We start from the raw sequence: 13,403 nt of genomic DNA, 5'->3' as shown, positions 1-13,403 counted from the left end.
AAGTTAGATCCACATGATGAGTGATGTTTTCACTGTCAACGCACACGGTTTTGTTACGTATTGACTTCGTGTGATTCCCTCATTTTTTAACCTTCATTTGCACATTGAAAACATAGAATTACGAATTAAGATCGTCAGTATACTATTGCTGCCTCCATTTTTTAAAATGTCTGATGTGAACTAGAATAATATTTGTATTGTTTCCATGTTACGGTCACAAAAACAAACAAATGATACATCAAAAGAAAGCTTGTGGTGATAGACAAATGGCATTTTAATATATAGTAGATTGAACATGAAAACATAATTAATCAAAATCAGTGTCAAAAGAGTAGTATGGTCATTTTTGTCATCCGAATTAACTTAAAACATCTACTCTGATCTTGTTCATTGTTGTTCAGGACGGGACGGTTCAAGACAAACAGTAGGTAAACGAGATTGTGAACATGACTTCACCTAGGATTTTTAATTCATTGCATTTACCAAAAAGAATTATGTTACATTAATATTTACGGATGAGCGAGATCATTTGTAATATAAAAACATTATTTGAAACCGGATTAAATGAAAAAAAGGTACTTCTATCCGTGACAATCGGTATAATCTGTATTGAACCAAAACAGATAAAGCGATTTGTTATATTTGCCTAATAAAGATGGTGTATGCATAGTACATGTACTAAGAAGTTCTTGATATGTCTAAAGCCTCGGTCTCGCTCGAATGTTCTCAGTTTATTTTTATCTTAGTTTGTATTATCATTATGGATTTATAGTAAAAAACCCTTTTTCTATTATTTACAACTGTAACATCCTTGAGTTCCAACATTTGTTAATTTATAAAACACGCTAAGAATATCAGAAATGCATAAAACTCCATTTATACATATTTTTCTTGTTGAATCTAGATTTAAAAATGAATTTAGTTCAAATAAACATAATATGTAAAATGCATATTATCCTGTAATCGATTAAGAAAATAAACGTTAAACCTGCACAGTAATGAATAATTATTTTACAGGCGTCATTTATCAAAGTAACTCAACATCTACGATTGAAAAGATTGATAGAAATAAATAAAAACAAAAAAGCCAAAAAAAGATTTAATAAACATACACGTTCAACCTGTATTATGAACATGCTATCAAATAGAAGCTAAAAACGTAATACTATAAATAAATGATGAAGTTTTCTTTTGTAGTTAGAAATACTCCTCTGTCAATGAAATATATGTTTTCACTATTGATGCATTTTTTGGGAGGTTTGTGTTGCTCAGTCTTTAGTTGTCTATACAGTGTTTTGTGAACTAATTTGTCTTTTCTTCGTTTTGTCGTTTTTGCCAAGTCAATGTCAATTTCTCTTAGACTTGTGTGTTTTGAATGTCCTCTTGGTATCTTTCGCCTCTTTTTTCAGTACTTGTTCACTTATTGTCCATTTTATATTCGAAGCGTTATGCATATGACGGAATTCAACATCAACAGAAAATATAAACAAAAATATGAAATTAACACTACATAAGTTTAATGGTCAAGATCCCAACGTCTTAACTGAGAACAAAAATGTCTTCTGGTCTAAGTTCTAAGACTGTTTTATAAATTTTAGTATAGTCGTCTGAGCTGTAAAGGATCAGGTACAATAAGTATCAGAGAACGGCCCGCAATTTCCGTTCAAATTAAAAGTGACGTGCCATAAATTTTGTACTTTATTTCTGAAGCTTAAAACCTTTATTTTTGTAAATATCAATAGATTTGTCAACTTCCTCTGATTTAATTCATGTTTTGTTGCTGTAAACACCTCCAAATTCGCGAAAAGGATAGCATAATTTTTCTGCATTTTAAACTATGAGAGTACCTAAGGCCCATGATCATATTCATACCTGACATTCCTTGAATATAAATGTTGATGCAGTTCAAATATCTTAGTGGGCCGTAAGTATGTTCAAGGTTAAGGAATAAAAAAAGGTTAAAAAAATCGTCGTAGTTCGATTTAAAGAAGTGGTATTCTTAAGAAGTAGATATTTATTTTTGTAATTTGGGTGTGAAAGCGATGACCGAAGCACATTTTCCCGGAGGTTACAAAAGAAGCGTTGAAAGCATGATTACATTTGTATACTACAACCATGAAATTAAAGAGTTTTATCAAATTTTTCGATTGTTTTTCTATGCATTCTTATGTCGTTGTCAAGGGAAGTACGTGCAATACTCCGAAGTAAATGTTGCATTCTTTTGGGAAATAAAATTTGATTTTGGAATTCCTCTCGATTGTTGTCATCCAATCAAAAGTATGGCTTCTTATAAGACAAACCTGTACTGTATATAACCAAATGTCATTTTATTACAACTTTTAAAATTGTTCAATTTGATAAAATATGAAATGTGCAGTCAGTTTTGACAAGATTTTGATTGATCTGTTCTACTAGTATTTATTCAATTGTACAGTGACTTAAATGAAGGGTGCATATAGTAAGAATCCTTCTTATTATATAAATCCTTGTTTAAACATACGCATCCATCCACAGAATTGACTTCGGCAATCATATACTCTTATCAGTAACTTGCATGTCCAAATATAATCAACAAAATATAAAAACACGTAAACAAAACGAATAAATACAAAATGCAAAATAAACACATACGAAGAATTTTACTTGATAATCCACGAATCATTGGACAACGACAAGAAGGGGAAACTGTTATCGCCATCACATGTATCCATATCATATATACAGACAAAATAAAAATCGTTCCGTATTTCATTACATCATGAAAGAAACGGCAGTTTATTCAGTTTGTTCAGTACACAGTTATATTTATCATGTTTTCCTGGCTTCAAAGAAGAAATGAATTGAGAAGAAGTATTCACACTCATTTTTGAACCGTTGCTAGGTTAATTTTAAGCACATAATTAACGAAATCAAATGGACTATTAATTTGTGAATTCAAGTTCTTCTTAAACAAACAATATTATTTTGAATTGATTTAATTTGTACTGATAAAGTAATAGATATGTGATAATCTTGATATTTAATAAACACCGTTGCTAGGCAACCTTTCTTTTACCGGTACACAATAAAATCATTGTTTTTTCAAGTTTCTATACTAAGACCATCAATGATATTAATATAAACTTATTTGGAAAAACCTTGTCCTGCACCGCTTGTGTGTTATTCCCTGCCTTGATGTTGTTGTTTTGATGTTGTGTTGTGTTTGATGTTGCCATAAAAGCGGGAGGTTTGGCATGCCACAAAACCAGGTTCAGGCCACCATTTTTTTCTTAAAATGTACTGTACCAAGTCAGGAAAATGGTCATTGTTATATTATAGTTCGTTTCTGTGTGTGTTACATTTTAATGTTGTGTTTTTGTTGTGTCATTGTTCTCCTCTTATATTTGATGCGTTTCCCACAGTTTTAGTTTGTAACCCGGATTTGTTTTTATCTCTATCGATTTATGAGATTCGAACAGCGGTATACTACTGTTGCCTTTATTGGATATTGTTACTGAATTTGGATTCGCAAAAGATGCTCACGTTCAGCTATTGATTGACCAAAAACGACGTGTCTGTTTCTTATCATACGAGAGTCTTGGTTTATATATTTGAATATCCACATATTCATATCGTCAGTTTCCCATTCACGTTCTATGAATATAAAGTGAGTTAAATTATTAATACAGTCTGGAGACTGAAGTGTAGTAAGGTCACAGGTGGTGTCATTATGACGTCTTAAACATGTTGAACTTTGACCTTAAACGGCCATTTCACGCACATTGATTTGCCAAATTATGTAAAAGCAACTCTTTACCTCAAAAGAAATTTTATACATATTAAGATCTTGTAGATAAAGCTGTGGCTCATATTTAGATATTAAGGACAAGATTTCAAAATGGGATATTATAGCAGTGGTTCTGTGTTGCTGTAAATGTAAGAAGTTTGAAGTTCTTATGCCAATCGGTTCAGCAACTATTATTAAAAAGAAAAACACCGATGTTCGACCGACTGATGTCGTATTAATATCTTAAGTTTAAGTTAATTTATTTTGTTTTTGACTTTGGACGATTTAAAAATAAACTTTTGAGGTGCTAAAGATGGTAAAAACAATTTGATGCAAATTAGATTTTACTGTACACGACACGTGTTTGGAGATGGTCTTCATCCGGCACACTTGCTACCAAATAGTTTGGAAAACAAAAATAAGAGATCATTGTAAAACACAAACCTCAAAAGAACCGATACGCAACAAAAGTTCAACACAATTTACGAACTTAAATTTGACAAAGCCATTTTATGCCATAATCGAGGTACTAGCTACTTGTCGAATAGCAGGTGACCTCTGGGACTGCTACGTCAAGCAGTCAGGATAAAATAGCTTTATTATGCAATAATCTTACATTACAAAACATGCCATTTCCTTATTAGTTAAAATATGTGACCCAAAAAGTAAGAGTAAGCAAACAATACGTTGTGAAAAATGTGTAATAGAATTTTGTTTCTACTATTCAACACGATTAATTGAACTTCTGTTATATTTCATATTTAAACATGACAGAGAATAGTGATCTCTCTACAATTCTCTGTGTAGTCATTTGTCTTAAAATACTATTTTATTCAAATTTTTATTTCAGACTGCAACTTAAAATGGGGTGCGGAGCATCGTCGCAGGAGGTAAGCTGTAATATTAAGATACCAGCTGTATCTAAATGATCAAAAGCTAAATTATAAACTTGCCATCTGAATCGTAAATATGAAGTATGGTGAAATATAAAGCAAGGGATCGTCCTGAATATGCATGAAATATTTTCCACTGGACGTTAAACAACCAACAATCAATCAATCAATGTAATGCAAGGGTAAAGCCGGTTTATGATGAAAGTTTTTTTTTTCAGAACAAAATGAAATATCTCTGCGATTGCGTTGGTAAATGAGACATCTAACCGGAGTTGTTGTTTATTTAAACATACCAAACAGTCAAACGGACGACTTTTTTTAGTATGGGTTTACTGCTTACAGTTCAGAGATGATCGTATTCTATACAAAAGTCTCCCTTTTTGGTTGTGGTCTTATCAGTATTATAATTTGTCTCGAAATTCATAATAAAATAAATATATTTTCTATTATAAATATCTATTTCTGGAAATGATTAATACATACAACTGTGTGTGCGTCTTTTTATCTAGTTTCATCCTGTAGTTGTCAAACATGATAAACCCAGTGATAATGAACAGCTAAAAAGCTGTTTGAAAAATGCGCTAGGGGACAAAAAGATAGCCATACTTGAACTAGGCGACAGAGACAATGATTGGATAAAAGGTGCAAGATGTAATGATCAACAAATCGTCATGGTTGACTGCAAAGCATTGTATGAGGAACAGGTATTATAAGTTTTGTTACGAATCTTTGGTATTTTTACTTACAACACACATACACATTTAAAGACAGACATTATATCACTTTTGTAACGACTAACTATGTGGAAAGCACATACTACACACCATTTGACATTGTTGAACTTTTCAAAAAGTTATATATATTAGATAAAATATAAGTCATTAAATAATAGTTAAAACAAGTTCATTGAGACCATAAAAGTAAAAAAAATATTAATGAAATAAAACGCAAGTATGCTACACATGCTCAATAGTATATGCTAAACTTTATTAAGAAAAACGGTATATTTAAAACATGGAATATGGCGTTGTTATTTAAAAGTGTACGCAATTCCTACTACATTTTGTACGCGTAAACCGTAGCATTACTTTTAATCTTTCGATTCTAATTATGTTATATTTTAACAACTTTCTCAATTTCATAATGTGTATTTATTTCAGATGAAGAATCCAAAAGCGAAACATATTCACCCAGATTTGTCTGACCAGGTGAGTATTTAAATTGATTGCAAGAACTTCTCAATAGGTGGCGAGAAGAATAAATATATTTGCAATTGAGAATAGTACATTGTGAATTATATTAGTTTTATCATGAAAAATAATGTATAGCTTTTTTTTATTGAATCTAAATCATTGATAAAAAAAAGAAAAAAACATTCGAACGAACCACATGTCACAAAATCAAATGGATCGTGAAAGTTGAAATCGGCTGAGAATACGAACAAAAAAACAGCATAAGTTAAATGGAAAGGACCTTATATTGATTTTGCTGGAATTCGTGGCCTATGAGGTTAATTGTAGATTTCTCTACAAGAAAAATGTTATGATCATATAGGTACTTTTTTGTTCAAATTAGAGCAAATATATAAAAGGAAACAACCATTTTACCCAAGGCAACCCTAATATGTAGAAGAACAAAAGCTTCAAATTTCCGCCGAATGATTTATATAATTTTCATCTTTAATTTGTATCACACATTCTTTGCATATCAAAATTGCCATATGAACACTCCCCATAGGTAGAATAAGAGAGGCGGTGAATACCAAAGGGATATTCAAACTATCATTGTCAAAACAAACTGACAACGCCAAAGCAAAAAAAAAAATCGAAAAAGAAAAAAAAAAATGAAAGAAGCCGAAAAGACAAACGACGGTCTACAAAAGACATAATGTCAAACAAAGGACTAAGCTTCACAAGCCAAACTAAAACGGTTCTACTAAGTGGTATATAGAATATATCAATCAATAAACTGTCTTTGAAAAGTAATCAGTCGTAACATTTTAATTTCACAAAACATTAACATTACAATAAATAAAGATTAAGTTGAAATTTATGCATACATACTAACCATGAAAAGCAAGCTGCTGTTGATTTGCTGTTGTAGCACTTGACGTTGATCACGAGAAACTAACACAAGAGGCAAACAATGTAATGCATATGTCAATCCAAATGTTTCAGATTACCAATAAATTATCTATTAACTTACCAATCAACTATCTTTCATGCCATACACAATCTGTTTTCAGGGCGATATTGAAGATAGACTTTATAAGTTGCAAAAGAGAATTGGAAATTCTCCATCTCTACAGATAGAGACGTTTGAAAACTGGGGAGAGACACAAGCCATTCAAGTAATTTCTACCTCTCCCACTACAAAAGAAGAACTGCAGAAGTTAGTTTTAGCAGCGTCTGAAGAAGGTTTGCGTGTAAGGTGTGCTGGAACTGGACACAGCTGGGCACCCCTTTTTGCAGACAGCAAGCAATTACTTATTTATGTAAAAGATTTAAAAAGCGACTACAAAGATGGATCCAGAATAAGAATATCTAATGTAAGTGGTGATATATTTTTCAAAAAAATTCCAAAGTTGTATGTAAATTAACTTTCATTTCATTATTGAGCGCCATTGCAAAAGAAAAAAAAAATTAATAAAATGTATATTTTTGTACAATCCGTTTCTTGACACAGCACCTCTCTGCTGGTCTCGTGGTAGCAATTCTTAGTTCGGTTTCAGCCTGAGTCAAAACATATAGTAACATTATATATTTACAGCGTATTTACAAAAAAAAAAGGAGTGAGAGGAAAGTCTGCACTGCTCGGAGTCAGAATAATGTATCCAAATTGTGTCTTCGTGTGGATTTATATCTTGTGAACTACACTTTGCACATTAAAAATCCGGCTCACTTAACGTTATTTAACCTACCATCATCAATTTTAGCCCATGTACTTGGTATTATATGGAAATAATTATTAAAGACAATATAGAAAAGTAAATATTCAATATATATGAAGCTCGAAATTGTTCCAAATCTAGATTAGTTTTAAAAAATGTATACGTATGAATAAAAGGACTTAAACAGGATATAGAAAAGATATATGAAAAACCATAATCAAATTGCAGTCAATGTGCATTTCTACAAAAGTTAATGGAATATAATTCTGCATGAGATAACGTAGACTATCAGAGATCGGCCGTCAACTACACCTTATCATTCAAGGGTAAATGGATAAGTAAATTATAACTGAAGCTTTTCTTAAACTAGAAATTTAATGTTCTTTATTTTATTTATTGTAGTTTTTAATTAACACCAAAAATGTATGAAGAAAACAATACTGACCACTCCAAAGCTTAACTTTCACCTTCCTATATACCTACACCAAACATATTGCATTTATGATTTTCAACCACAAGATGGTAAAAGAAACCCTAACTCTCAAGGATACAAACATTTAAAACTCCCCATTGATCTAGTTCATCTGGTGCATCTAGTAACGTTATTACTGTAGACCTTGGCATCCTCAATAGTGATAAGCTTGAAGAGGTGTTAGCCAAAGACCCGATATATATCCCCTGTCCAATATCTGGAACAATGATGGATGAAGTTTAGGGCTTAATTGAGAGGTAGATTAACACAGATTTGAAAAATTGGCTGAAAGATAAAAGCTTTCGGTCATGAATTCAGAAGTGCATTTTAATTAACGACGTACGATGAGCACACGGGTTTTTAACCCTTGCAAAAAAATCATAGATTGTGAATGATTTATTGTCTCTCGACGACACATCTATTGTTGTTTCAGCAGATAAAGACTCTCACAACATTGTTTTCAACTGCGAAAATAATTATTTTGAAATTCTTTTCATAGAACTGGGAATTCACAACAACACACAATGATATCTCAACAACAATATGACATTAACATTATACACTGTCTAAGTAGGTTGACTTAGAATGCACAATGAAAATCAACTTTTATTGTAACTATATTGATATGTTTTATAATATGATCCTCTATGAATTATCATTGTATTGTAGCGCAAAAAGCGTGAAGTGGACATCATGACCGGAGTGACGACTGGAGACTTTAAGAAGTTTCAAATAAAAAACAAATTGCATATTCCTGCTAATGTTATTTTAGATGTTGTTCAGATGGTTAGTGTTGTAGCAACAGGCTGTCACGTAAGTTATAATGTCAATATCAAATTATAGCAGTATTAATATATTAAACTCTTTTAAAATGTACAGTTTGTTACAGGTTTTACCATGCTTTGCATTTATATGTCTCTAGTTCATTTTAAACTTTTTTTTGAAGGCCATGCTTTTGTCAGACTGCATGTAACATCTTTACACTAAATGTGTTTGCTATGAACTGATTAGTATATTTCAGTCTACGAAATCATGGTTTGTTTGTTACTTAAAATTGGGCTTTGAACTAGCTCTCAATACTTTGATATTGTGTAAAATGTGTAAGTTGTGTATTAGCTTTGTAATGGTCGGATTTGTAGAGCCATTTTTAAATATTTGTTTTACAATTTTTTCTATTTTTTGCTTTAACAACAGTAAAGGTAGAAAAGGGTGAGATTGAGCCCTCTCAAACAATATAATTTCCAACATATTTTGTAATTGGGTGTCCAATACCAGGAACCTTTAGTATAGTGCTTGTAGTTTTATGGTTTCTACTATAGTTTGTTTTCGTATATTGTTTAAATGAGGCATGTGATATCTCTTATTGGATAGTTTGGCATTTTTTTATCCCGGGACATTTAAAGCCTACTTTGTGTTGAGAGTGTTGATAAATTCTACGGTCGTACTATATAAAAATAAGGAAAAATGGTATGATTGCCAATGAGACAAATATCCACCAAATGTTTGAAGCCTAGTTCTTTTGTTAATGGGGGATATATTTTTCATTGCCAATCATCACACATCTCAATCATTTGCTTCTTTTAAATGGCTAGAAAAACATTAACGGTATCAACTGTTCTGCAACAACTGCGCATTCTGACAATAAATGTCTTTTCAGTGATGCTCGAGGCCAAAGCATTTGAAAATCCAAAACCTTTATAAAATGAAGAGCATATAAACCAAAAATGATACAAGTATGTCCAAAGCGAGGCAATGAATCATAGCTTTGCATGATAGAGATATATTCCCTAACTTAAATAATTTCCACTATTTTGGTTTTTTTTTAAGTAATTTTAATAACACAATATCCGTATATTAATGTCAATACCAAAGCGTGAACAGAATTCTGGGAAGCTCTGCACAATTGTTTCAATACTGCGAGAAAGATTTATTGTTCGTGACTATTATACTGACGGATTCAGTGACACTGGTTATTAGATATATGTACTGCACTGTGCTTTCGTATATATCTGTATTACTGAGAATAAACTAATTATGTTATTTCTGTCTAGTCATTTCGTTTTACGCAAGACTGGAACCTAATTTTATGCATCTATCTATTCATTTTTACATACAGGGCGTAGGAAGGGATGCAAACGCACCAAGTGACAACGTAGTGAAAATGCGCATAATCGGAAGTGATGGAAAACTGCAAACCTATACATCTGACGACAAAGAAATGTTGAGGGCGATAAGTGCAAACTTTGGATGTTTTGGAGTTATATTTGATATGACAATAAAACTCATTCCTGAGGTTATCGTCAAAGTAGAAAATCGATACATGGACTTAGATGAATTATTTTTCAATGCTGAAAATATACAAAAATTATTTGAGGAAAACTGGTCGATTGAGATATTTTGGTTTCCTTACAACTCACTGAGTCTTTTTGATTACAATCCAAAAAATGATGACGTCTGGATCCGTGTCATTAACAAAGAAACGAAGGCAGTAAAAACGGCCACTCAAACATATTATGACTGGAAAGAAGTGAAAGATTATCTGACAGGGGAAGCCATGGCGATCATGTCACCGATCATAGCAGGAAACCCTTCTTTGACTCCACTGTATGCATGGTCAACGTTTGGCGCGATAAAGAATATCATTTACCCGAGTGGTACCCAGTTTCAGGAACTTCCACACGCTGTCCATTTTAGGTAAGCTTGTATTACATGTATTAGTGACCAACGCTCATCACCACAGGTATGTCCTGTTACAATGTTGGAAGTCGAACATACACAGGGAAATTCCACGTGAATTTATATTTATGTGACTTTCACCTCAAACGAACTTATATGTGAAACTCACAACTTAGTTCATGTAAGTTTCACGTTAATCGTATGCGAAACTCCCGTGAATTTCACGTGAAAATCACATGATTTTTTTTAAGTGAAATTAACGTGAATTTTGAAAAATAAAGTTTTCAAAAAACATCTAAATTTTCACATCTAATTAAAATCATGGCAAAAACGAAAGTAAAGTTAACATGAAGTTGACGTGAGTTTCATATGTTTCATATATAAGCTCATTTGAGTTGAATCTCACGTGAAAGTTTTGAAGTGAATTTCACGTCAGAGTCATATGAAATTCACGCGATTTAAATGTGCTTGTGTAGAAGGGGAAGATAATGCAAACATCCCCCAGTTTAACGGTAAATTGAATTAGAATTGTTCTTCTGGGTAGCTTGTGGTTAATGTTTTGTAAAGTGGATACGAAAACATTGTTATTGACTAACAACTGAATGTTATCCAATGTAGTGATGTTAATGTCAATTTCAGGTACGACCAATGCAATTAACCACAGACAATTTAAATTCTGAAACGAATAATTACTTCTTAACAATGTTGTAACAATTCAATATACTGAACGTTGTTCGCGACATGCTCGGTCAAAAACTAAAGAATATGAAATACAATTTGATTTTGTTATGTTCGACTATGTTTGGTTAATGGATCCAAGATTGGAATATAGCAGCGAATTGATATATTTTAAAAGTAAATCATAGCGTGCTGATATGTTCTTCTTATCAATGTATAAGTATATTTATGTGATTTTATGAATTTCAGACAGTACATTGAGAAGGCTCCTGTATATGACATGGAATTTGCCTTCGATTTAAGGGGAGATTTTCATCGACTCTTGAAGATAATTCAAGTAGTTGTGAACAAAGTAGATCATTACGAGGAAAAAGATGAGTATCCATTGAACATTGCTCTAGAAATGCGTATGATGGGTTACAGGTAAATCTGATATAACAAAACTCATTTAAGATACTAGGCTTATCATGAGCCGCGCTGTTCGTCTTCATAAGATTCACCATTGACGCTCGAATTAAGTCAGTTGTAAGTCAAATGAAAACAAAGTTGAAGATCATTAAAAACCGAAAACTGCATAAAGTTATGCAAAATAAGGACAAGGCAGACTATAACTGTGGGTAGAAAAACCTTAGTGTTTCGAATATTTCAACATTTAATAAAAGTACATTTACAGAACAATGAACATATCAACGATATTTCATGTCAACACAAAAATGCTGATAACAAGGCTGATGACGACACAAAACATACAAGGTCAGTGGCATGAACCAATAATAATTCCATATTTAGTCATTTACATTACCACACTCAACATTACAACTAAGTATATGATGTATGTAAATACGTTTCATTGATAAAAAACATATGCTAATTAAACTAATTGTCAAACCGGCCACATGGAGCTAAAGTAGATGTCTCTTCCTTGTTCTTTCTAGAATGTGCCTATTTGGTTAAACTGTTTTATTACAGCAATTTGCTGTTTGGCGTACATGTGGATGCATATACGAGTCCGTCAACGAACGTTAATTCATTAGTGTTTTTGTCAATCTTACGTTTTTTATTTAATGTGCAGTACTAAATAAAAATCATAACCGGAATAAAAATGCATATTGAACAGTACAAAAATATGTTGTTGTTGTCGAATTTTTCTTAGATTAATTGCGTTCTATGTCCTCTGATGTTTGCATTTTTATTTATTCGCATGTGTCTGTAATTTAAATATAAATCTTATCTCAATTTTCAGTGACACGCTTCTTTGTCCTGGTATTATCGGAAATCCAACATATGGCGGATCTGGTCACGTGGTGTATATTGAAATTTTAAGTGTCGTCGACACAAAAGGATGGGAAAAGTTTTGCACTGACGTAGGAAGAGAATGGATGGCTTTAGATGGTGTTCCACATTTAGCTAAGCAGTGGGATTTTCTACCCGGTGTTGAGGAACACATTTACAAGGTAAAAAAAGTCGTTTGGATTATGTAGTTTATACTGTTAAAATCATTGTAATATTGATTTAAAAGTAAAAGCATTTTCAAACATATGTGTTTGTCGTAACAAGAAAATAACAATGACTTTCTCGTGTTTCTGACAAGTATCAGACTTGTAAAGTTAATTTGAAAAATAGTGCAAAAAGTAAAAAGATATCCACTCGAAAGTTTTATGCATGCCATCTTTCTTTTGGTGGGCTTTGTTTGCAATGACATTGGATATATGTCGTAGCCTATTCACGCCGATCGTGATATCGTAAAAAGCCGCTTATTATTGTATATACTGCAAACAAGTGCCTCGACGAGTGCAGGGGCGGATCAAGGATTTTAGGTTAGGTGGAGGGGTGGGGGGAGGGGGGGGGGGGTTTGGGGGGGGGGGGTGGATGAGTGGTGCAAACTTAAAATGTGTTGAGGTAAAATTATCGAAATATTCTTTTTAGGGGGAGGGGATCACGCCTGCTACGCCCCGCCTGAATCCGCCCCTGGACAAGTGCCCTTAGAAGTATCAACATATAAGTCATTGTATTTAGACTCTCTTGTCA

General features: G+C 32.5%; 1 protein-coding gene across 2 annotated transcripts in view; it reads left to right on the top strand.

The window, feature by feature from the left end:
• Window positions 1–13,403, top strand: part of LOC127717794 (L-gulonolactone oxidase-like) — a 49,707-nt gene that overhangs the window by 3,304 nt on the left and 33,000 nt on the right. For both annotated transcript variants that reach the window (XM_052223625.1, XM_052223624.1), the window contains exons 2-9: window positions 4,617–4,656; window positions 5,169–5,363; window positions 5,820–5,867; window positions 6,905–7,207; window positions 8,691–8,834; window positions 10,138–10,715; window positions 11,625–11,798; window positions 12,619–12,829. In XM_052223625.1, the coding sequence (XP_052079585.1) occupies window positions 4,630–4,656; window positions 5,169–5,363; window positions 5,820–5,867; window positions 6,905–7,207; window positions 8,691–8,834; window positions 10,138–10,715; window positions 11,625–11,798; window positions 12,619–12,829 (1,680 nt within the window). In that variant the 5' untranslated portion in view covers window positions 4,617–4,629. The remainder of the gene's footprint in view (window positions 1–4,616; window positions 4,657–5,168; window positions 5,364–5,819; window positions 5,868–6,904; window positions 7,208–8,690; window positions 8,835–10,137; window positions 10,716–11,624; window positions 11,799–12,618; window positions 12,830–13,403) is intronic.

The sequence above is a fragment of the Mytilus californianus genome, unplaced genomic scaffold (genome assembly GCF_021869535.1).
Source record: "Mytilus californianus isolate M0D057914Y unplaced genomic scaffold, xbMytCali1.0.p SCAF_10, whole genome shotgun sequence".
Classification (NCBI taxonomy): Eukaryota; Metazoa; Mollusca; class Bivalvia; order Mytilida; family Mytilidae; genus Mytilus; species Mytilus californianus.
This window is presented reverse-complemented; position numbering and strand designations above follow the sequence as displayed.